At 31.8% G+C, this 26,665-nt stretch overlaps 1 protein-coding gene across 1 annotated transcript in view; it reads left to right on the top strand.

The window, feature by feature from the left end:
- Positions 1-7,284: 7,284 nt before the first annotated feature.
- LOC140439834 (protein O-mannosyl-transferase Tmtc3-like) overlaps positions 7,285-26,665 on the top strand; it is a 636,225-nt gene continuing 616,844 nt past the window's right edge. Inside the window, exon 1 of the mRNA XM_072529987.1 lies at positions 7,285-7,861. Within this exon, the coding sequence (XP_072386088.1) occupies positions 7,676-7,861 (186 nt within the window). The 5' untranslated portion in view covers positions 7,285-7,675. The remainder of the gene's footprint in view (positions 7,862-26,665) is intronic.

Genomic DNA, 26,665 nt, shown 5'->3' with positions numbered 1-26,665 from the left:
CGAATAATTACAAATCTATACTGGCATCACTGGCAAGAATAAAGGTTGAACAAAAACTGTCGGATGAAATAAATATAAAAAGAGGAGTGAGACAAGGCTGTATATTGTCGCCTTTACTTTTTAACTTATATTCGGAGGAAATATTTAAGGAAGCCTTAATGGAGACAACCGAAGGTATTATTGTGAATGGAGTAACCGTCAACAATATTAGATATGCCGACAATACCTTAGTGCTTGCTAATTGCGGAGAAGACCTTCAAAATCTAATGAACAAAATAAAATAGACTTGTGATCAGTATGGATTAAAACTCAACGATAAGAAAACTAAATATGTGAGAGTTAGAAAACAAAATTATATACAGGATGACGGTATAAAAGTCGGCGATGCCACACTGGACAGAGTAGAGAAACTCGTGTATCTCGGCAGTAATATCAATGAGAGCTGGGATCCAACCGCAGAAATTAAAAGCCGAATAGAACAAGCCCGAGCTGCCTTTATAAAAATGAGAAACGTACTTTGCAGTCACGATCTTAGCATTGACCTTAGAGTTCGAATGACATCTTGCTACATCTTTCCTGTCCTGCTGTATGGAGTGGAAGCGTGGACTCTAACTGAGGCTATCCTTAGACGCTTGGCAGCCTTTGAGATGTGGGTATACAGACGACTACTGAAAATAAGCTGGGTCGACAGAGTTAGAAATGCGGAGGTCCTTAGACGGCTGAACCAAACAACACAACTGGTCAATATAATAAAGAAACGCAAGCTGGAATACTTCGGTCACAGTATGAGACACCCTGAAAAATATGATCTTTTACATCTGATCATTCAGGGAAAGATCCAAGGTAATCGTGGTCCTGGTAGAAGAAGAACATCATGGCTGAAAAATCTAAGGCAATGTTATGGAAAATCAACTACATCGTTATTTAGAGCTGCTGTTAATAAAGTTACGATAGCGAATATGGTAGCCAACATGATATCAAACGATCGATAACGGTCATGGAACTAGAAGAAGAAGAAGAAGACTCACAACAAAATTTTAACACAACTCAAAATTAAAGCAATGCACAATGCACAGCAATGCACGTCCACCTATAAACAAGCTAGTTGCAAAGATACGAGTACAACTAAACTAAAAATTTGCAAGTCCAGTCTCTTAGATAAGGCACATGCCGATATTTTTACAACCGGATATACTAATCGTAAATCAATCAGTTTAAAACTTGAAAATTGATTATTTTTTATATATATATATTATTGATTGATTGGCAATAGTACAGATAAAATTGTTAGACGATTATATTTAGACGAAATATTAAGCAATATACATAATTGAAACTTTTTTCTACTTTTAAGGACAAAAAAGCAAGTTCATTAGCGGAACGTAATTTAAAATTATTCTGCACATTATATTTGAAGTATTATTTGGTTAAAACATCTCATTTTTGGTGGTAAAAAATATAATACATATATTAATTTGTCTGGACTAAATGTGGTAAAAGATGGAAGTTATATTTTTGTTTGAATTTGCCGACGGACGATAGGTAGATGGTGTCAACTTTATTTCTTTAAACTTGAAAACAGATTACCATGTTGTGCAAAAATATACTGCAACCTTTTATCGTAAATAAGTAATTAGAATACATAATTAAATAAGATCATGTTATAATGCAGTAATAAAAATATTTAAGCAAAATATGTTAATAAATACTAAATACTTTCTCAAACACATATAGATTAAAACTTAAGATTTGGTGGTCATATAGACAAGTGTTTGTACAAAAGTTATTTAAATTTGAAATCTATATTCCAATTTCGCCATGTATTGACTAAAACCTTAAAATACAGCTGTGTGATACCTTGATGTTATCACACTTTAATTATTTCATACTATTTATAATTTATGTGTTACAAAACGTCCTATAAGAGAACGTGATAATTATCGTACCTATATAAAAAATCCAAAATTCTTGCCTGTATTTTATAAATCGTATCCGCAGAAATCAACAAATTAGTTACAAATTTAAAGAGACAGGATGGCTAAGTATGAAACTCAGACGATATGTTCATTTAGCTTGTCAATTCCAAAAAATCATCATTTTTTAAACCACACTATATCTCTATAATAAAATAAAATCCCTTACTGATGTACACAATATTAACATTAAAAATAAAAACACCATTTCTATGCCTTATCATCGTGCACATCACTACAAGCAATCTTTTACATATCATTATAGCCCATGCTATGAATAATTACTACTACTGCTATCAATTTTACTCAAAACAAATTTAAAAAGTTCTTTTTCGAAAAACTACGAAATGTTGCATAGTTAGGGTTTGATGATATACAGGGATGAGTACCTTAAGAACCGTCAAAATAAAGCAAAAGATAGAAAACATAATACGTTGTGAAATAAAAAGAGATGAAAGTAGTAGAGGTGAGAAATTATCGATATAAACCTATAATTTACTTTAGGGTAGATCGGGGCTAGTTGTGACAGGGGCATGTTGTGACAAATAGTTTTATAGACTAACCATAGGTAGCAGCGTCGCCCGGTTACCCAGAATTCCACGTCCGCATGTCCTCAGTCTGTTTGTGTAGTTTGGTTGTGATGCTATGCGTTTCTGCCGCTTTATAAAATTATATGTCATTTCGTTGTAACGAAGTAAAATTTTGCTGTTGTCTTTGAATTGTTATTTCACTTTCAAACCACAAGGTAAGAAACTTATTCTAGTTGTAGTAGATAGTTTGTTTATTTCTCTCTAGTAAGACACAGTTTGGTTTCTATACGACGTGTCAAGGTCTGTGCAAGTGGCTTTATGTAAAATGGCGTACGGTGGGGCTAGTTGTGACGAAAGGCTTGGGGCAGATTGTGACAGTGTCACAACATGCCCCTACTAATTTTAATGCATGTTTATGGGTTTGTTACAGATAATGGTGAGAAATTATAAAAGGAAAACGGAACGTGGTCGGAGTAATATAAACAGTTACGAGTCGGCTTCGTTAGATGTTAAGTCTGGATCGTGTAGTTTAAGGCAAGCAGCTGAAAAATATGGCGTTAACCGGATGTCCTTACTTAGATATATAAAAAAACAACAAACCAATCCAGATGGAGTGGTAGAAATGGGTTACAAAAGACCTCGAATGATATTTTCACAACAACAAGAAGAAGAGCTCTGTGAATATGCTGTTCAGGCAGCGAAAATATTTTATGGTATTAGCCCAAAAGAAATGAAAAGTTTAGCTTTTGAATTTGCTATAGCGAACAAAGTTCTTGTGCCTGAGAATTGGGTAGCAACAAAACACGCCAGTAATGATTGGTTTACAAAGTTCATGCAACGTAACAATAATGTGTCTATTCGTGTTCCTGAGGCTACCAGCTTAAGTCGGAGTACAAGTTTCAACAAGCACAATGTCGGACTCTTTTTTGATAACCTCGAATTAGTATTAAGTCAAAACCATTTTACAGCTAATGATATTTGGAATATAGACGAGACAGGGACTGGGACTGTCCAAAAACCGGTAAAAATCATAGCGAAGAAAGGCGAGAAAAGAGTTGGTGGTGTCACTTCAGCTGAGAGGGGGACCAATGTTACTATGGTTCTTGCTATTAACGCAGAGGGTAACTCAGTTCCTCCTATGTTCGTTTTCCACGTAAGTTTTACAAGGGGCATTTTGTACGTGATGGGCCAGTAGGTTGTTGTGGTACTGCTAACCCAAGTGGCTGGATAACAGGCCCGGACTTTTTGTTTTTTATAAAGCATTTTGTAAAAAAAGTAAGGTGCTCAAAGAAATCACCGGTTTTAGTTCTGTTAGACAACCACAGTGCTCACCTATATATCGAAGTCCTTGACTATTGTACAGAGCACGGTATTACTCTCTTATCGTTCCCTCCCCATACAACAAATAGACTTCAACCACTGGATGTTTCCGTTTTTGGTCCATTTAAGAAGTTTTTAAACGACGCCATGTGTGGATGGATGAAATCTCATCCTGGAAACACAGTCTCAATTTATGACATCCCAAGTATAGTGAAAACAGCATTACCTAAAGCTGTAACACCAACAAATGTTCAGGCAGGATTTCGTTCTACAGGAATATGGGAATTCAATAGAAACATTTTTAATGAAGAAGACTTTCTGTGTTCTTCGGTGACCGACCGACCTTTGAATAGGCCTATTGACATCGTAGATGGTAATGAGGAAGCCAGTGCTGGGCAGCTTAAAGAGTTTCAGCATCTCGATGAACCTGAACCGTCGTCATATTATGCTAACCAGCCAGGACCCTCCCATACCTATCAACCAGGACCATATCAACAAGGATCATCGCAGGCCAACCTACCAGGATCATTCCATGCCGAAGTTCTGCCTGTCAGCCCTATGGATATAAGACCTCTGCCAAAAGCTGGTCCTCGAAAAAATAAAAAACGCAAGAGCTTAACATCTGCAATTTTGACTAGCACACCTGTCAAGGAGACAATTCGCAGTGAAGAGTTAAAGAGGAAGAAAACAATAAAGTGCAAAGAGGATAAAATAAAGAAAAAATTATTTGACTCAAAACAACTGTTGCCTAAGAAAAAAGCAGCGCCAAAGAAAGAGACCGCAACAAGAAAAAGAGAAGACAGCTCAGAAGAAGAGGAAGAAGATTACTTTTGCTTAGTTTGTATGGGACCATATAAAAAGTCTAGGTTAGGAGAAGACTGGGTGCAATGTATGGAATGCAAGAGGTGGGCTCATGTAAAGTGCACAAAAGATGATCTTTATTATGTTTGTATAAACTGCCACTCTTCAGAACTACAAGTAGAATCAGCACAAATTGACGATAGCGATTAAGTTTTTTATTTTACTTTAAATTCACTAGATGTTTTTCTACACATTTGTTTCTTACATAAACATTTATCAAACATTTATGTATCTATACTTAACTATAAAATAAATTTATTATGGAAACTTTGTTATTATTCTCCAACTAAAGTTTATTATATTTAAAAATATTTACTGTCACAACCTGCCCCAAGTTCGTCACAACTTACCCCATATTGGGGCAAATTGTGACAATATGTGCATTTTGTAAAACTATTTACATACTGTAAGGTATTGCTTAAAAATTGCTGATGTTCCCAAATAATGATTCCCAATTAAAAATAGTACCTCATTAAAGTAATCTAACAGCCCTAAAAATTACGAAAAAAATGTTAAAAATTATTTTGTCCAAAGTGGCACAACTAGCCCCAGTCTACCCTACATTACATTAGATTTATCGAAAGTTTCCCATCTTTAGACGTTAGCTTATGAGCTGGTTGACTTCAGTCATAGTAATACGTATCACGTAATGTAAGTAAAAACAGTTTAAGTACGAGTATGTTTTTATCCAAAATTAAAGTATTGATCAATAATAAACTGTGATTTGAGACGTCGTATACACTCTTCTCAATACAGAATTATCATAGCTTGTTATTCTGTATTCGTCAACACAGAATTAATTATCAAATTACTACTAATTAAACTGTTTACTTACATTTGCTTTATTGCCTTCAATCAGTTTTTACTTTATGCGAAATTTAAAAAATGTTAATGTTTGACGTCATACTTATAATATTATGACTGAAGTCAACTAGTTCATAAGCTAACGTCTAAAGGTGGGAAACTATCGATAGTTCTAATGTAATGTAATGTAAATTAGAGGTTTCTATCGATAATTTCCCACCTCTACTACTTTCATCTCTTTTTATTACACAACGTATTATGTTTTCTATCTTTTACGTTATTTTGCCGGTTCTTAAGGCACCCATCACTGTATAGTGAGTAGAACATGCATCTATTTATATTCAATTTAATTTTATATTGCATTTTTATTTCGTTTTTATAGTTCATATTAGTATTATTAATTCGTTAGAATCCTAGATATATTTTGTTTTATTATTTGTTTGCCCAGGTTAGCTAAACAGACAGAACCTGTCTGTGCTTCGCACTGTACATTTCCTAAACTGAAACGCCTGGAGTTTTTTTAATATTAATTTATGTAAATAATAGTATATGATGAATATTTAGTCATATTACACCCCCTCTAAGGTGAAAATTTACTTATCTCAGATACCTACGGTATCAAAAGAATTTAGCTCTGGTGGGACTCTTTCCGTGTTATCGAGCCTAGATTACTTGGTACGTTAGTAGAGTATCTCCCAAAAATTTTCGTACACATCAGGACGTAGAGAGTAGCACAGATTTCTGCATGGTCTTATACAAGGGTTCACTTAGTCCTAGCTGTCTTATGTTTTTCTAGGAGGTTTTTCGGAGTAACACAAGTAGTAGATCGAATAATAGGTATTTGCTTTTCGCTGTAGACTTTCTATCAATTCATTTCAGTTCAGTTCAGTTTCATTAAGTTCATTTAATTTTACTTTACATAAAGTTGGTAGAAAGAACTTTCACACAAATCGTCCATCGCCTTCTGCATAAGATAATTAATTAATTTCTGCCAGCATAACTGTCAATAAAATAGTTTTTTTAATGTAAACAAGCAAATAGGTTTAAAAATAAAAGTTTACAAATAAAACAAAAATAAAGACTCTTTACTCATGAGTAATAATCAATTTTTTGACAAACACCGTATACGACTAATCAAATTTGATACCTGATAGTTGCATTTTAGATTTTTGACTATGCAGAACTTTTTATATGATATAAATTTGTTTCGTAAAATTAGATAGTAGTTTCATAAAAAGTCCATTTGCAATTGCATTTGCAATTTTGTCCTCATACTGAATTTTACCCATAATAATAGTGATTTATGATAATGCATTAATTTTTTTAAGTAAATTTCCGTGTTTCCAATTAAATTTGTCTAGCGGCCTTTTTGTTGACGTAATTAATCTTTAGATATTACACTGTCCAGATATTCATAAGTCGAATTTATGTAATTCTATAATAATATTTTTCCTCTTTCCTCTTTCAAAACATTTTTAAACGATGTGCTGTGACCCTACCAACCATTAGTATTTGTTTTCTTTTATTCTACCTGCTCTGTAGGTCATCGACACTGCAGTACCTACTCTTTTTAAAAAATCGCATCTCCTGCCTATCTCACTTATTCGCATTTAAAAAAAAATTGGAAAAATAAACAGAGTAAACCATATCAGTAATATACATCCTAATTCCTATTCCCATATTTATTCCAATGTGATCCCGAATCAACTCGGCGTTGCGCCTGGGCATTAGAGGAGCAGACACATGGGTCACGTGACGTACGAACGCAGTATGGCTGCTCCGTCGAAAGCTTAACTAGTCCAACCGAAACCACCAAGATATTTAGTATTCGTCTAACACTGTAGGGGTGTAGACGTGTCGTTGCGACAATAAAAGTTGCAGAGAATTCTTACGGAACACATATACAAAGTATTTGAATTCATTTCGGTGTTTTCTAAGTTAAAACGTTCGTGTTTTGGTGCGAGTTACCTGCTAGAAATGTCACGATCAGCTGATTTTGCCTCTGTGTTATCCGGCGCGTAAGTTAACGGTAAACAAAAGTTGTTTTACAGAATAAACACTTAATGTGCGACATAACCCTAATTTTTAACAAACATAATTAATTATGACAGTGTTTTTAATAAAAAACCGAAGATCAACAAATTCATTTGTTTACTAGTGAATGTAATAAGTTAAAATAGTGACAAAATGGCTTTAAATCACGCACTGAGTGCTATTATCGCACTAATCAGTGTTCTATGTTACTATAACAGTTGTTACTGTGGGTTCGTGTTCGACGATATTAGTGCTATCAAAGAAAATCGAGATTTAAGGCCGCATTCACCCTTAATCAACATATTTTTTAATGATTTCTGGGGAACCCCCATGCACAAGGTAAGAGACACAATTCTTTCTTAGATTATCATAACAATTATCTTTACATAAATATCCACTAAGTATGTGTAATGACTTAAATAGAGTAATAACTACGAATTTCTGCAATTAATTATTTCTTTGCAACTGAAATACATTCATTCTGCTTTAGTAAGTATTAAAATGATTAGAACAATTAAGAATCTTTTTTAGATTTTTAGCATTATTACACTCGGCCAATTTCCGTGAGCCCAAAATCTCTACAATCCGTTATATTAACAATATTTTTGTGTATGAAATATTGTATAACTTGGCTGTGCATCACTTAATAAGTCCTTCTTGAATTTGACCCTTGACACTTACATGACCCAAATGTTACAAACCTTCCAACATCCTTCTAATTATAAATTTTAGGTATAATCTCAACTGTCCTTTAGTAGTAGCTGAAGGAATAATTGATAATATGAACTTCTTTTCCCAATATATATACATCTTCATATTATTACATTACAAACAACATTAACATTCATAATAATCTACATTCCTAGCAATAATGAATGTTACGGTTTTTTCAGGAATCGTGCTGCGCTTTTATATTGTGTAGTAATTTTTCATCAGTCCATCAGCTTGGTGATCATTCTTGACTTCTTTCGGTTTTCTTTAGACCACTAGTTTCTTCATATTATAGACATGTGTGATATCTCTAAAAAAGAATGTTAAGATTCTGATTACGGAACGGAACTTTGTGAATTGATTAACTCTGTACGAACTTATGTACTTGTCCTTCTGGCTCTCCAAGGTATTCGATCTATTCGAAAACATACATCTAGGCAGTGACAATTCTATGGTTTTATAATAATTTTCTTGGACATGATTTAGACTTCTTGTTGGGATCATACTCTTTAGTCATCTCTATTGCTTTTTACTTCCAATTCCTTATTTATATTATGCTTTCCATGACTATTCGGAATATACGATTGTCATTTAGAAAACTCCTTTTGATCTGAAAGTCCGAACATCTAATAAAGAATTTATAATTACCTACTGTTACATGTACGGTTAAAACATGTTTTTTATTATCCTCTACATCCTTGACTTGCAGTGAGTGCTGCTCTTTCGCGATATTTTTTATTCCAATATTTCTGCAACATAAACTCGATCGTTGAAAACAACAGGGATGTATATCAAATTGAAATTACAAGATGATGATAATTAAAATGTGCAATCGTATTAAAAATCAGAAATAGATGACCAAAAACGTAAGTATTTGTAATGATTATGATAGATTAATATCCAATAAAAATAAGTTTTTGGTCACCTACTTATTTCTTATTTTTAATACTACTGCACATTTTAATTACCATCATCTTGTAATTTCATTTTGCCATAATATCTCAGTGTTGCTTTCAGCCATTGAACCATTTCTGGATTGGTATAGACATAGAAAAATAGATTATATTGTCCAAGGGAAGCAAAAAGGCTCAGACAGTATGCCGGTTAATAGGATATTCATCGAAACTCACTAGATAAGAAAATACTGATGTTTGATCCAATTTTTATGCAAATTTGAACATAAGAAGAACAACTTTTGGGAATATCTGTCGTAAAAGCATTGAAATATTATTATTCAATGTTTTCAATGAAAATTTTTCCGGATCGTCACCCATGACTTATCACAAATATGATCATCAGTGACATTAAATTAAAAATTTTGTTACTGTTTTAATTTTCTACCCTTTGTTTTTTTTGTTGGAACTATAAATCGTAAACTAAAAACCAGAGGGTTCTAAGTTACAAATGAGAAATTTTACAGAAGAGTAAATTTAAATTTTAGAACATCACAGTATAACAGTATATTGAAGTTTTCTTGAAATAAATGTTGCAAAATAAATTTTTAACATTTCTTTACATGATTCATTAAAAATGTTAAGATAAAATTTATTTTTTCACTAAAAATTGAGCATATCAAAATAATGTAAATATGTACTTAGAACCTTGTGGCACTATACATTGAATTCTGGTTATGTATGAATAAAATAGTTGAAAACGTTCATCATAAAAAAATATTTTAACCACACCAGTTTTCTTAAATCTTTATTGATATACATAAATAAATATTTATTCTTTATTTATATTGATATAAAAAATCAAAACAAACTACAATATACTTTTCCTATAACTACTTTAGATTATTGCTAAGATTTACTTAGAACTTTTGGCACTGCACATGCAACCTTCTGATTCTCAACGTATACAAATGCTTTCAAAAATTGAACAAAAAAGCAAATGTAACCTTAATCTTAAAACTTAATGAAGAGGAAACTAAAACAAACTGTGATTTACTTTTCCTTTTTAAAATCTGAAATCAATGCTGCCATATATTGCCGGTCTTCCGGGGCATATAGGGAAAGGAAAACTGAATATTTTAAATTTTCTTAGTTGTGAATGATTTATTTTGTTCTTTATTACAAGTACATATTGTAGGTACCTCTTCCAAGTTTCGTCATCTTTTCTTCGTAATTGTGGCTTTGGCAAACACAGAATTGTGTGCATTTATTTTATATTCCACCAGTAGTGGTTTACCCGAACGTATACGAACTCATCACTTTATAGCCCCCCATAAAATTATTAGACCCTCTGAGATATGGTAAACTTGTAGCAAAATACTGGGGTGTGTAGGAGGAGAGAGGTATAAGAAGAGTGGTCTATATATATGGGATAAAATTGATAGAAGTAAAATAGATAACAATTAAGTAAAGAAGTAAAAAAAATATTGAACGGAATGTGGCTAGGCTAGCAGTGTAGGCAAGAGAATGACCACTAGAAACTCAAGGATGGATACGGCCAATTTACATGCCTTTTAAAGACAGTAAATCAGGAAAATATGTATGATGGATAGAAAAGAAGATATGAAAAATAAATAGATATAATGAAAATTAACAAAGAAAACAAATTGAGGGCGCCAGAAGAGGGATAATACTCTAAAAAGAGTAACGGTCACTCTTCCAGGTATCGTGTACTGCTAATATTAATTAAAGTTGATTTAATAAACAAAATGCTGTAAATGTAAAAAGGTAAGGAAATATTAATAAAAAATTATATGCAAAACAAATTCAAGTTTATTAAATATAAATTCTTAGATTTTGACAATCTCTAAGTTACCAAAAAGTATATGAAAATTTCACAATATAATATTTAAAAAAAAATGTTGAAAACAACTATAATTATCTTTTTGCTCCGGTTTCTTATGCTGAAAGAAACTTTCCTCACTTCTTCTTTGATTTCTTTTTTATCAATGTTGAGATTAGAAGTATCCGGCATCCTTTGGAGATAGGTAAACTCATCACCGCAGATAGGTAAATTCATCACCAGCATTTTTGCCCCAAGGCGCTGGTTTCTAATACGGAAGATTGCCTGTTACCTTCTCGTTTATGTGGTAATTTATTAAATTTAGAAATTTTTTTAAGCAAATTTCTTTAAAATTGATATTAATATCGGGTTTCGTATATTTTCCGCAACTAAAATAATTATAGAAATATAAACACAAACTGGTCATTTTCGGACAACGGGACTTTATTCCATAAAATAAAGTCTTCTTTAGTTTTAAAATTTAAAGTTCTTTGCATATTTTTGCGTTTCATGTGAAAAATTACTTTACTGAATTATAAAAAATGATCAATTTATGGTTAAGTAAAAAATATTTGGATCTTCAGCTGGTATTGCAAAACTTATTATAAAAGTACACTTGCAATTCTACACAGAAACTAGTTTTTATACTAAATGATTTTCTAAACCTGACACTTTGAATTTTTATCAAAAATATCTAGCAAGACAAATGTAGAGTATTTCTAAACAAACTTTAAAGAACAATATTAGACATACATTTGTGTTAAGATTTAAACTTTTAAATATGCAGGGTGTTTCACTCTATACAATTGACAATGTGACTATAAAAATTTAATCATCATCATCATCAATCAGCCAATCCCGTCCACTGCTGGACATAGGCCTCCCTCAGTTCTTTCCAGTGTTCTCTACACTGGGCCGCTTGTAGCCAGCTACAAGTGGCTACTATAAAAATTTAATAAGAAATCTAAAATGTAATATCAGAAAGGGTAATCTACTTAAAGCACCAAAGTAATATTATGACTTGTCCACAACAAAAATCTTGTACAGTTGACTTAAAGAACTTAATTAAGACGATTTTTTCTGTTTGATCAGAATAATTCGCCACCAGTGCGAAACAACTAAAAAAAAACAAGGATACAAGGTTAAGCGAACAAGGGCAAATGAAGAAAATTTTTCTTTTCGCATAGTTTTAGGTAGCTATCAATGGAATTTTGTGGAATTCCCAAATAAAAACCAATAAATTGCATTTGCATTTAATACATCTATTTTAGATTTATTCTGTCAAATCACCAAATCTCACCGTTTTTTAAGGGGATTATGATCTATACCTGCCACGGGGTGCAGGTAGGCCAGTGATGAGTTTACCAATCACTCGGGGTCTATTTTAAAATATGTACCTACTTTTATGGCGGTGATGAGTTTGTACTATGTCCGAGGGTATTTATGCCAATTGGTGATGAGTTTACGTGTACCCGTTTACCCTGGGTGAATATTACCTCACAAATTTTCAAATATGGAACTTTACTGTAGTGGTACAGTTCTGCGATTTTTTAAAAACCCTTGAAATATTTTGATTGCATATTTATAATAAAAAATGGATGTCTCCTATCTACGCTTCTCGACTACCCCAAGAAAGAAATTCTTGTACACGCAAACAGTTTTCAATTTGAGAATGAAGGTTGTCGATTTCCTGGATACAAGAGTGTTCAGGTAAGAAATATTTCATTGGTATCGTCTTTAATTTTAAATATGTCTGTAGACAGTTAGCGATCGAAAAATTAAGAGTGAGGTCTAAGTAGCCCTTCTTTGAGTTTGCTCTCCAATAATGCTATTCCACTTGTACAAAGGATTAAGTGTGATATCTAATAATATATCTTTATCATATTTTGATACTTTATCCGTAGTATACTTTCCCCGTAAGGACTTGGCCGGAGTTCCAGTATCACCATTCTTTAAATGAACATTGTATACCTACTTACTGGTTTTGTAGTACTTTAGTATTGTCATAAAAAACTTTTTACATAATCTTATTTTTTCGGTGTTTTTAAAAAAATATAAAAAAAAATAAAAAAGGAAAACGATCGTTTGTAATTCATCTCAGCAAATTTTCTACGTTTTACTAAAATGCGTTTTGTGTTCTTCAATAGGTTGGTACTTTCCATTTCGATCCAGAGAATAGTAAGAGTTCTATTGTTTCTCACATTATTTTCAAACTAGTTTATGCTAGATATTGTTCTTTTCTTATGTTTTTTTTCTCATCCTGTAGGATTTCTTTTTCTTGTTACTTCCTTTTTCTTTTTTTTTTTAATTATTTGACTAATGTTTGTATCACATTATTGGCTTGGGAAGACCCTGAACTTTCTCCAATTTTAAATACAGTGAGGGACAAGATCTATGAGAAATTTTTAAAACCGACCTACTGTTAATCCGATATTGATACCTATTGTAACACAGACCTCCAGAGAGACATTTACAGAGTTGAAGTAATCTCATTGTACATTCAAATAAAATTATCGGAGAAAGTCTTGAATTTCGAATTATTAATTTGTGTACTTAAATGTTTTTAACAATCAAGAAACTGATTATTTTTAAAGTAAACTACCTACCTCGTAAAAAGAAATATTTAGAAAAATTTACCTTCAGCTTTTTTCAAAATTAAGACTGGCAAAATAAAATATTTTTTCAGTTACAAAAATAAAAATTTTCTTTTGGTGGATTTACCAGTTTTTTTATTAATCGTGCTAAGTTCGTCAATGAACACTTAATATTAATATATTATACAGTGAGGACCTAAAGTAAGGGATAAATGTAATTTCTACGTAATTATAAAGTAGATGAAAACTACTGAACCAGGTCTATTTTTACACACAAAAATATACATATACAATATACAAATCATCAGTATATATAAAAAAAAACAACAATATATTTTTTTACACTTTATTTGCATTAATACCTATCTTAAAAGATTTAGATGTAGCAACTAACTTCATGCTGTGAATATGCGCGTACTTCACACTACAATCTACTACATCGTACTACAATCACGCCTAAAGAAGTATAACTTCAAAAATAGTTTTTATTTACTTACATGTCACATGCGATGGCACAAAAAGTTACCCATTGGTTTTTTACTATTATAAATTAAATGGTATACTATTACACATCTTCGAGTTAGAGTTAACAGTTATTCCAACTCATCGTCATTATAGTTCTCTTCATCACTCTCAGCCAAATTAATAATAATTTTCTTCAAGGCTGGGATATTTTTTATGTAATCTTTTTCAATCTTTACATGTTCTATTGCATTTTGCCAGTTTTGAGCACTGATATTTTTGAACTATGTTCTTATTAGTTCGACAACACTTTGGGCATCTTTTGAAGATGTGTTGTTCCTCCAGACAAGGTTTTCTAACTGAGCCCATAGCAATTCTACGGGATTCAAGTAGTTTCATAACATACAGGACCTGTTAAAATCTTTAGTTCAGAACAAATAAATTTAGACACATGTATAGTTGGTTGCCTATCGATACCTACAAAATTTCACATACTCCAGTCTACCTACATTAATTTATTAAACAAATTTTTTCAATGTTTTTCAACATAAATATAGGACAAATTCACATTACAGACTACAACATTGATAGTTGATACTGTTATATTATTATAATTTTAACTTATTCAATTTTAAATAATGCTGGCTTCTGTCATTTTCAGACAACTACCGTAAGTTGCACTGACTACTTTGTTCCGACATCCGTCCTAACATGTCAATATTGCCATTTTTATCAGTTGTTATCAAGGGTTGTTGTTACCTTGAAGACACTTTGTCTGATTACCATGTTAACCTATGTAGAGCCATACGTGGCCATGTTACCAATTCCAACGGTAACTTGAACATCCTAATTTATAATAATATATAATGTAACATATCTATAAATTAATAACATTTAACGGGTTTTCACCCATTTATTTTAGTGGCTCATAGCATGTATACTTCGTAAGTATTAACCACATTTTGCTTAGTCAACATTTTAAATTTTACGTTCTTTTTAATTAAAGTGGTTATATACTTTCAGGTTACACTGATGATGGAATTTACATTCCGAAAACGTTCTGTAATGTATTTGTGATATAGCCCGTTTGGGTATTTTATTATATACCTTTTTATAAAGGATTTGAAATAAAATATTTTTTAGTTTTTATTTAATAAAGTTGGTAAATTTTGGGCTACCGGTTTCAAGGCTTACAATATTTGCGCCATCATCAGGCCGCAGTACGTTATTCTTATTTGTAATAAAAACTACGCGTTAAAACAAGCAATAAACAGCTGAAACACAATAAATGACACTAAATAATAACAAATTGAGTGAGCAGCTATAACATTAAGTGAGAGTGAAATTGACAAACCAAGTATTATCCACAAGGAATCTACGTTCCTGTATTTGGCTGTATACCATATATTAAAAAATTAATTAAAATCCTTTGTAAAAGGTATATATTTAAAAACCCAAACGGGCTGTGTTAGACAAAACGTTTTCGGAATCCATCATTCCATCATCGGTGTCCTAGAAAATATATAACCACTTAATTAAAAAGAACATGAAGTTTAAATTTTGACCAAGGTTAATGTAAAGTGTGGTTAATACTTACTAGGAGTACATGCATGTAGCCACTAAATATGTGGGTAAAAACCCGTTAACAAATAATTAGTTACATTTGTTTGACATTATATCTTATAAATTATTAGGATGTTAAAGTTACCGTTGTTACTATGGTACGGATGTTACCTAATCCAACGGTAACTTTAACATCCTAATAATTTATAAGATATAATGTCAAACAAATGCAACTAATTATTTGTTAACGGGTTTTTACCCATATATTTAGTGGCTACATTCATGTACTCCTAGTAAGTATTAACCACACTTTACATTAACCTTGGTCAAAATTTAAGCTTCATGTTCTTTTTAATTAAGTGGTTACATATTTTCTAGGACACCGATGATGGAATGATGGATTCCGAAAACGTTTTGTCTAACACAGCCCGTTTGGGTTTTTAAATATATAACTTTTACAAAGGATTTTAATTAATTTTTTAAACCAAGTATTGTATTGAGACATTGGTGCCATTGGTTGTCACCAATCTGATGGAAGCTGCACTAAATAGTCAGTCAGCTGTTAGTATAGGGTTTATCAGAGGCATTTTGTTTATTGAATTGAATTTATAATTTAAATTTCAATCTGAGGCGAAACAAATACTACTTAAGTACATATCAGATACAGGAAAGCTCTATAAATTAAAGTACTTCTGAGAATCACATTCCCCCCTAAGGAATACATTCACGCGCACTTCTGAATTTAAAACCTTATTTAAGTAAGGTTTTTACAATATCTAACATAAATTTTTTAATCATTAAATGATTTAATTTGACAAAATAAGCCTTTTTCTTCAATTTTGTGCTTTCAAAGGTAATGTAGACCTAATACGCATAATAACTAGTTGTAGATAAAAGCTTTCTGGGAAAAACAATTTCAATTTTGCAGTAACTGTTTAGCGAAACTTCTTGAAATGTTTATAGCTGACTGAATACATAATATGTATTAATACCATATTATGGTATTGTCCCTATTATCATGCGAAATTAAAGTTTTTTGTGTATTTTTAGAAAAGTTATTAATTATTAAAAAAAAACGACGTTTGAAAAAATTTTTGCAATAGCTAACAACAAATTAACAAAAATAACTCTACAAACACTTAAATTTTAAAGGATTGTCTATGCTTTTTAACCTTTCAGCGATAACGTGACATGATGGTGCATAAAGTATAACGTCGGACTAGCAGTCCACAAATCTAGAAAAGGTCCAAAAAACAAATATTTTCAGAAAAACGGTCTGAGAACTGGTCGATTCTTTAAATTATAATTAAAATAGACAAAAAAAAACATTTACACACAAATTTATTACAATTTGTATTTAAACTCATGCTTTGAAAATAAAAATTAACAGATATATCTTTTTCTCTTTTTGAGTACTATAAAACACAAAAACACTAATTAAACAAATAAAAAACATTTATTTCTAAGAAATTAAACAAAGACTAAATAAAAAACAAATGTTTAAGCTGCGTAAAGTAGATACATGAATGAATTTATAACTTGAAAATAAGTTAATCTTCGCTGCTGTCTTCGGAAATACCATCTTGTAGGCAGTCGGAGCAAATGCATTTTGCGTGTTCTAAGCATACAAACTTTAGGCATTTTTGACAGGTATATCTGGTTGGCATATTTTTTGTCTCATACAGTAAAAACAACGACCTCGACAATTAGATTGTGAATTTGGGGCTGGTACAATTTCTTTTTCAATATGGCAAATTTCTTTTATTCTTGACCTAATTGATCTAGGAATACGTTTATTCAAACATCGACGTTGTAGATGATCGTTTACTAGTTCCATACCAAGAGCTTCTAGAAAATGTCTTCTATGCGTTTTATCTATCTCATTAGATTTATATTTATTTATTACAAATCAATTGATACCAGCTACATTCATTGCAGAATAAAAAATAACCATAGACCATCTGCGAGTGGCTCGAGCGCAATTTTAGGCTGCACACATTTTATCAACTAAATTGCCCGTTAATTCGTCTAGCAAATCGTCGTGGTGCATCGTTTTTGTTTTTTCTGGGTATATATGACACAATCGTACATTTTTCTCTAAAACCAAACATACTTGTTTTTTTCTGGTCTCTTAGGATCAGTAAATTGAAGTGGAAGCTCTTTTTGTTTTTTCTTATAGTGCCTATCATAGTCAGATGGTGTTCGTTCAAAAGAGGATCGGCCAAGCTGAGGCTCGTAAAAAAATTGTCCATTGTTATATTTCTGTAAGAACCAGATATAGGACTGCAGAGGCGAGGATCGAGGGAAATATTGCTCGTATCAACTTTATATGGGTCAGGTTCTTTATAAAAAATACTGTACTATAACGTTCCATTTTTCCGGAGGTGAGTTTTGCGTTAGAGGGTGATTTTTGGGGACTTAAATAATAATAATATGGGGATAACTTAAATATTTGTAAATAATTACGCTTAGTTCAAACACCTGAATAAATTACAAATAAACATCAAAATAAGAAAAATAATAAACCACGGATTTTGTTGAAAAAAGGTTCCTACTCCAACGCGCTTTTGCAACAATCATGTCAAATTCATTATTCTTAAAACAACCTAAAAACAACCATATAGTTCTGTTAAATTCGTTATACATGGAGAGCATAATACATAATTAACCAATTCAATTTCAGTCTGCTGATTTGGATGATCAAATTTGTCCAAATTTTAGTTATACATTCACATGCATGCATGTGAACCACAAACATATATTAACATGATATTTTAACATATTTGCGTTTAACTAACGCCGACATAATTTGCATATTAACAGACTGATAAATATTGAATAGATAACAGAAAAAATAAAGTCATTAGTTCATTGGCAGTAGATTAAGAGTAATTAAGTAATATTTTTTAGTTTGTACATTTTAATCTTGTTAACCTATTAAATATAAATATTGTTCTGAAGCTATTTTCTTGTGGCATTTTAAAGTAGTTACTATTTTAATGGGAATAAACCACAATTGAACGTTAAAATAAGTTTATTGACGTTTTAATTTTGTTTTGAAAAAATTTTGTTTTTTGTTACTTAATGAAAAATTCTTCTAATAAATTAATTTTATCTTACTCATTTATATTGACAATTTAGACATATATTACACATTTTGAAGTAGACGACTTTAAAATGATATTGTCAATATTGCTGAGTTGTGTTCCTGGGGCGATTTATTGTAAGAGTTCATTCGATTCGAGAATATCCGTCAGAAAAAAATCATAGTATGTAATTCGTCTTTAAAAAGACAACCCCATGTCATGATGACAGTAAAATTCCCCTGTTAGTGATTCCATAGTAAATCATTAGGAAAAAACCAGGAAAATAACCTCATAATACTATCCCAACATGGTAAGTATTTGGTGTTACATTTAGTTTACTCTCAATAAACACCAAATTCTGATTTTATATGTTTGTTATTTAACAAAAATATAAATGATGTATCCTCGATATGTTACTGACTTTTTTCTTTTATACTCTTTTATAACTTCCTCTTTTAATATAGGTAATCAGATCCTACTGCATTCTGCCCAGGAATTTGCGACACAATTGGTCTCATTTAGCATATTTGGAGCCGCTTTTTTGATTTTTGTCTTTTTACCATCTGTTTCGTTTAGGACTATATTTGAATCATTTTATTGAACCCAATGTTCATTTTTCCATGCGTGTTTACATATTTGAGGTCTATCAAATTCTCCTTTTTTTTATATAAGATTGATGTTCACTTATTATAACATTTACTTAATGGCTGATGTTTCAGGCCATTAAGTAAATGGTAAATAAAACTGATCGCATTCACAAGGTATTTTATAAATACAATTCTTTGTTCTTTCTTGTTCACTATTAGGTTTAGTTTTAGATAAAATAGATCTCAATATGTTTGTTGTTTTGAATGTTGTTGAAATTTTGGATTTATTTACTATCTTTTTAAGTTTTTTAAATAATCCATTTATGTAGGGTATTGTTATTTTCCTCGTATTTTTCCTTGTGTATGCTGTAGGATCTCGTTCTAAGTTGTTCTGTTCTATTCGGTCGATGGTTGAAAATACAGATGTTAACAAATAACGTTTTTTCTTTAAGAACAAATTTTCATTAGAACAAGCAATTTAGGTTCTATCGTATAAGGATTTAATGATTCCCTTTTTAATAGTGATATTGTGATTTGATTTGTAATTTATAAATCTGTTGGTGTGTCTTGGTATTCTATACACCTGAGTCTTATATCCAGTAACATTCTTAAAAATTAAAACGTACAGGAAAGGTAGTGTGTATATTCCTCTTCCTTGGTGAATGTTATTCTCTCTTCTGTATCGTTTATATCATTCAGGAATTTGTCCATTAACTCTGATCCATCAGGCCATATTGAGAATACATTATCTACATATCTCCACCATTCTGTGGGTTTTAAATTTTGTTTAGACATAATTCTTTCAAAATCCTCCATAAATATACCGGTTAATAATGGAGATAAACTAGAGCCCATTGCTAGACCAAAATTTTGTTTATAGAATTAATTATTTAGTTGAAAATATGTATTATCGACACATACTTAATGTCAGTAACCCCATTATAGCTGATATATTTAGTCTTGTTCTAGTTGTCAATGTATCATTACTCTCATTATATTCAGTCTTATCTAATGGCACATCTGAATATTTTTTATTAATTATATTATATTATACTAGCGGACCAACTCGACATCGAGTTTTTTAAATGAAATTTTTATTTTGCGAGAAAAATTAAGAGATCAATACAAATAATATAAGCAAGAATATACATAAAATTCATCAATAATAATGCAAGTAAAAAAAAAGTGATTATGGAAGTCGACCTCAAAACCGGAATGCAATTTTTAGTTCATCAAATGTCGACATGGATATCATTCAACAGTTAATTTTGCATGCTGATCACGAATCCGGTGTCAGATTTGCTCTATCTTGACGTTTTATGCGCGTTTCGGGTCACTTCCGGTGTCGGATCGCAACCGGAAGTACATCTTTAGATTCGTCTCGACGAGACCTTTCGATGCATATATACATTGTGGGGTCTAAAACTTAAAGTAAATTTTAACTTCCGGTCATCTCAAAACCGGAAGTGAATTTTTTGTACCAAAAGTATATCTTGACAATCTCATACGTAATACTAATAATATTCCGAAAAAATATTTTAATTATCTAATATGGTTTTTGAGTAAAGTGGTGGACAAGAAAAGGGCTTAGCGTTTTAGTATATAAGATATTATATTTTTTATAAATATGTCATTTTTATTTGCAAATGGTTGTATAATATTTAGTAAAAATTTTGACAGTTTCCTACAAGGAGAATTCATGGTATAATTTACTACTATAATATATTTACTACAAATAGGTCAAAGTGGTATATTCGTTTTATGAACTTTTGGTACTCCATAAAAATCAGGTGTCTTACTCTAATGAGGTGTAATTAATCTTCTTTGATAATTTGTTGAATAATCTTTAAACTTGAATAAAGTTCTATATATTCTGTTTTCCAAAGGCTTTGTTGGATCCTTTGTTTATTTTGTAAAAGGTCCGTTTGTTATTAGATCTTTAATTTTGTTTTCATTTTAAATTTTATCCATTATCACAGTTGCATTCCCCTTGTCTGCAGAAATAATGATTATGGAGTCGTCATTTTTAAAGTTCTTATAGCCTTGAGTTTCTCTTTGCTCATGTTTTTTTTAATTTTAATAGACTTTTCCAATTCAAGTTTACGTAATACTTTATATTCTTCCGTTTCGTGAGTTGGTAAACATTGAGATATTTTCTCCACTGAGCTAATTATGTCTAATTTTGGAATATATGGATGAGTAAGAGCAAAGTTTAGACCCTTTGGCATTATTAAACTCTCCGTTAATATTATTTTAAAGTCGTCTACTTTGAAATGTATAATATATGTATGAATTGTCAAAGAATTGAGTCAGATAAACTTAAATTAGAAGAATGTTTTACCAAGTAACAAAAAAAAAATGGGTTTAATTGAATTTAATTAAAAGTGGAGATTGAAACGTCAATAAACTTATTTTAACCTTCAATTGTGGCTTATTCCCATTCAAATAGTAATTAAATATAAATATTATTAAATCTCATATGTGATATGCGTTGTAAATAGGTAGTGGAAACTCCCCTATAATATTTGAAGTTCTCGATTTCAATATTAAGCCATAAAATAATGTCGGAAGAGTTGGCATATCCATTTTACAAGTGCTAAATTATTGCTAATTACGGAATGAAATAATTTATCTGCAGCCGTTCCCGAGAATCAATGGCTATGCTAACTTTAAGGTAAAGCTAGCATAGCCATAGCTATTATCTCGGCAAGGAAAATGGTTGGACGAATCATTGCGGCATATTTTATTCTCAATTAATTGCTGTCGATTGGTATATTCACCATTTGTAAATATGTACAAATATTTTAAGGTTTTCCTATCACTAATGATCATTTAAGGACCGATATAAGTATATGTCAACAGTATAAAAATTATCTTATTTCTTATCAAGTTCAGGACAGTGATAATTTTAAAACTTAAGTATTATCAATAAAAGAATGCAGCTTATGATACGTCTTTTGCCAGACCGAAGAAGGAGACTGTATTGAATTTACTACCTACTTAGATTAGGAAAATATAAACATAAGAATACATTACTGTATACTTCATTTTCTTCTGCTTCTCTCTCTCCCTCTCTCTCTCCAATGGCTCTACAGACCAATGACCATGCCAGCGCATCGAAGTCTCTGAAGTTTAACAAATTCTGAGATCGGTGCCTCTTTAAACAGTTGATAGAGTTCATGGTTGTACCTGGTTCTCTAAACTCACATTTTCGTTAATAGGTCCAAATATCTTCCTTAGGACTTTTCTTTCGATGACTTTCAGCTTTCGTTTTGAGTCTTCTAGACTAACCAGCAATATATATTTTCTTTACTTAATTCTCTTTAAACTTTCATTATTATAGTAACTTAAATACTTCTAATAAAAATTTAACTTTTCAACAACGAACTGTTTCAGTAGATAACAATTTGAAAATTAAGCAAAAAATTGTAAGTAAATGTTGTAACAAAATCAACGCTCAATTAATGAAAACTTATATCATGTGTCCGGACAAATTGATTTTAATAATAAATGTTCCGTCCACGTGCTCGAGTTATTGCCTGAATTCTCCTTGGCATGCCTAAAATCAAATGAGAAATGACCTGTTGAGAAATTCCCATTCCTTTAAAACAGCTTCTCGTAACTGATTTAAGGTTAAATGGACAGGAAAAGAACTTTGTATCCTTCGCCCAAGCATGTCCCAAACATGTTCGATTTGATTTGCGTCTGGACTTAATGCTGGCCAATCCATTAAAGGAATGTTTACTTCATATAAAAACTATTGAGTGATTCTCGCACTGTGAGGTTTGGCATTATTATCCATTAGAATAGTTATTACCAACAAAACCAGCATAAGGAACAACAAAATTTTGGAGAATTTCATCGATCTACCTGGCAGCTTTTATGGAGCTTCTCGGAACGATGTACAATTCTGTACGTGCCTCTAGAGAAATTCCAGCCCACACCGTAATTGAGCCCCCTTGATAGCCTACCCTAGGATTGAAGGTACATTCTGCAAATGTGGTCGTTGCCATACTCAAGCATGCAAGCACTTTAATTAAACCTCGCCTGTGAGACATGTTCCCCCTAAGAATTACGTTCGGGTGTAACAATTCATTGGAGTGAGGTGTATTAACTTGAGTGAAAACAGGAGTCACTCCACCGCGCTCCAATACTCCAGATCATCCCTTTCTCTCCCATCGCACTATGATGCCCGATAGGGGCACAACTATCAGCCAAATGCTCTTCATGTGGGAGTCCTGCGAAATAGAACTCCAACATGGTTTCCTAACCGAAATCAAACTCAGGACAGCGCATTGTCGCTATGATCCTGTTATCTTAGTTTGGCTTATCCGCGAACTAAAAATTGCTTACTTGGGCCTCAAGTCTTCGCTCTGAGCTAGGCACAGTTCGGCGACTTGGTGCTCAAGGGGTTGGGCCCTACGTCCCCGAGTTTTTGACGTTTATCGTTAGTTTTTTTTTGTTGGCTTGCGCCGGTTTTTGTTAGTGTTTTTTAATTTTTTTGGTCGCCGAGGCCGTTTTTTGTTTTTGATTTTTTTTGTAGCTTGCCTGAAACAAAAGGTCATAATTGGTACACTATCTATACTATAATATTGAAAAATATATGCAAATATGTGACAATATGACAATATAGAGTTTGCCCATTTAAGGCAACTGGGCCCACGCTGTACTTTGCGATTGTGCACGAGTGTTTTGAGCTACGAACTATCTTCTTTGTGCGTTGTAGTTGTTGTTTTTTATAGTGTTTTCTCTCTGGTGTGACGTTGTCATACTCTTTCACAGCCATCTGGAGACAGCAAGGTAAACTTGAACTCATAAATAAATAAAAAGTGCCTCCAATTATTTACAGTAAAATGAGCATGGTTTCTGACAAACTAAAGCCGCGCAACTCGATGGCGCTTGAGAAGTTGTAGGCCTGTTGCAGGTACGCGAGTGCATAAATTTGCATCTTCGAGCTTTCTTCTAATTGTTAGTTTACTTACATTAGTATTCCGGACGTGCTGAAGTTGATTTCAGATTTGTACAGCCGTAGCATGACGATCTCATAGACTTTGTAAGAGGATGAACCGATCATCACGGGCACTAGTTCTTCGTTGGGGACCGGTTCTAGGTCGTCTAGTGTAACCTCCGGTTGTCAAGAAACGTGTTAAAATGTGGTGCAGAGTACTATTGGATATTTGATACTTTTGAGCAACATATCGCTCACTTCTTCCGTCTTGAAGCAACCCAACAATAGCAGCGGCTGTTTCGGGATTTACGACCATAATTCCTGAGATTAAATCAGCGCAATTCAACTTCAAATTATTTTTGACAGTTGATTGGACTTGACAGTTTACTCACATCAACAGGAACAAAAGAATAACAATAGAATACCAACAGCTACCTTTGCACTTTTACAAGTGATAAGAATTTTTCGGATAAGCACTTAAATTTTATTAGAAATTACTTAAAACAGTTTGCTTCGTTTGTGTTTACGTTATTATAATACTAAAAGTTTAAAGAGAATTAAAGTTTTAAGTTTTTATTTTAAAAATGCAAGTGCTTCGTTTTTCGTACCAGTGAGTGTATCATTACCCATGTCTCGTATCCATAACATACTATTGATTTCATAATAGCTTTGTAGACCATAATGTTCGATCTACAGTGTGTTTTGGACACACGGGCGAGTGAAAAGTAAGCTTTGTTTTGCTTTACTATTCTTCTTTGAATTTCTGGTTCTCTTGTTCCATCCGTGTTTAATGCAACTACCAAATATGTGAAACTCTCTACAGTTTTAATATCGAGCTCTAATTCAACTATGCGTCTGTCTACCCTACCTCTTGTCTGTGTAAGCTTTTTTGTCTTTTTAATATTTATTTCAAGTCCGGTTTCTCCTGCCCCTATTTTTAATTGTGATTCTGCCATCTCTCCTCTTCTGCGAGAAATAATGCTAATGTCATTAGCATAGGTAGTAAACTGTATTGATTTATTTCTTAGGAGATTATCTCTTCCTATATTCAGCTGTCTTATCACATATTCGAGAGTCAGTTTGAACAGTTGCTGATGATGAGTTCATTTTTGTTTTTACTAGTCGCGATGTATTTTTGGAGGATTTTAAAGCTTTTTCTACTTCTCACATCCTAGTAGACACTACATATTCTAAAATATACTTTATCTTTAATAACACTTTATCCATTCTTTATGATTAGTCGCCAAAAGTTTCATTCCTACTAAACTTTAAATTTTTTTCCTCCCAGTTCTTTTATCATATTTTCCCATGGTCTTTTTGTGTGTCTTTTTCTGTTTTGTAATTTCTCTTAGTTTCTACGGCTTTTTTATCATTCCTTAGGATATATCAAAACAATTAAATTGGTTTTATGTTTATTTTGTTGATTATAATTCTCGATCAGTTATTTCTCTATCCTCATTTTTATATAATATGTTTCATAATGTTTTACTAACAATCTATCTCATGCATCTTTATTGCTGAAAATTTCATGTTAATGAGTTTGAAATCTATTATATATAAATGGAAATAAAGCTACTGATTTTATGAAATTGAATAAAATGGACAAAATAAACAACAAATAAATTTGTTCAGTTTTATATTTAATATATCTCAATGATTTTAATTACAGTCGCCAAATTGTAAACTAGATGTTCAAATTAATTTTATCTCATGGTAATTATGTGCGTTCAGAAATACCTTTGTCTTTTTCCAGTGTTTAATAAACAGAAAAGCAGAAGAAGGAAATAAAAAATGCCAAAATATTCAATACTCTTAAATATAATGATAGAATCCCTTCAAAAATTTATTTACACTTATAAACAACTCAATCATAAATATCAATCAATTCCTATCCTGACAACTGAAGCTGCGCAGCCGAACTTAAATTCGCTTTACTAAATAACGTTACATAGATTATGAAAAAACATCGTTATAAATTAAATCATTTCTGTTCCGTTTCAAAACCTATATATCTCTAGAATATTGTTCTCCAAATTTAATAAAACCTATTAACTTTCCAATTAGTTTCAATTCTAGATTATTCATCTTAAATATTCTATTGTCATAATCGCTAACCAAACTCACTACTTGGTTCTGCTCACAAAACGGAATCTAGAGCACACGCACTAACAATTCTCATATTTTCTTTTGAATACCAAATTCTTATATCCTAAACTTTCCCTGATGCAAGTAATAATTTATTTGTACTTACAAACCCTGCAAACATTTATGTTTGCAGTTCTACCAATCAGCATTCATAGACCAGCCACTGCTATCACAAATTACGTTTTCTCCGTTCAATAATACCGGTATGCAATTCCTCTGTCAGGATTAGATGTTTTTCTTTTTACGGACAACAATTCATTCTCTTTTCTTCTGCGTTAAAACATCCGTCAAACATACAAATTCTTCTTCTG

This window comes from Diabrotica undecimpunctata, chromosome 4, assembly GCF_040954645.1.
Source record: "Diabrotica undecimpunctata isolate CICGRU chromosome 4, icDiaUnde3, whole genome shotgun sequence".
Classification (NCBI taxonomy): Eukaryota; Metazoa; Arthropoda; class Insecta; order Coleoptera; family Chrysomelidae; genus Diabrotica; species Diabrotica undecimpunctata.
Note: the sequence above shows the minus strand (reverse complement) of the source record. Positions and strands in the feature narration are given on the sequence as shown.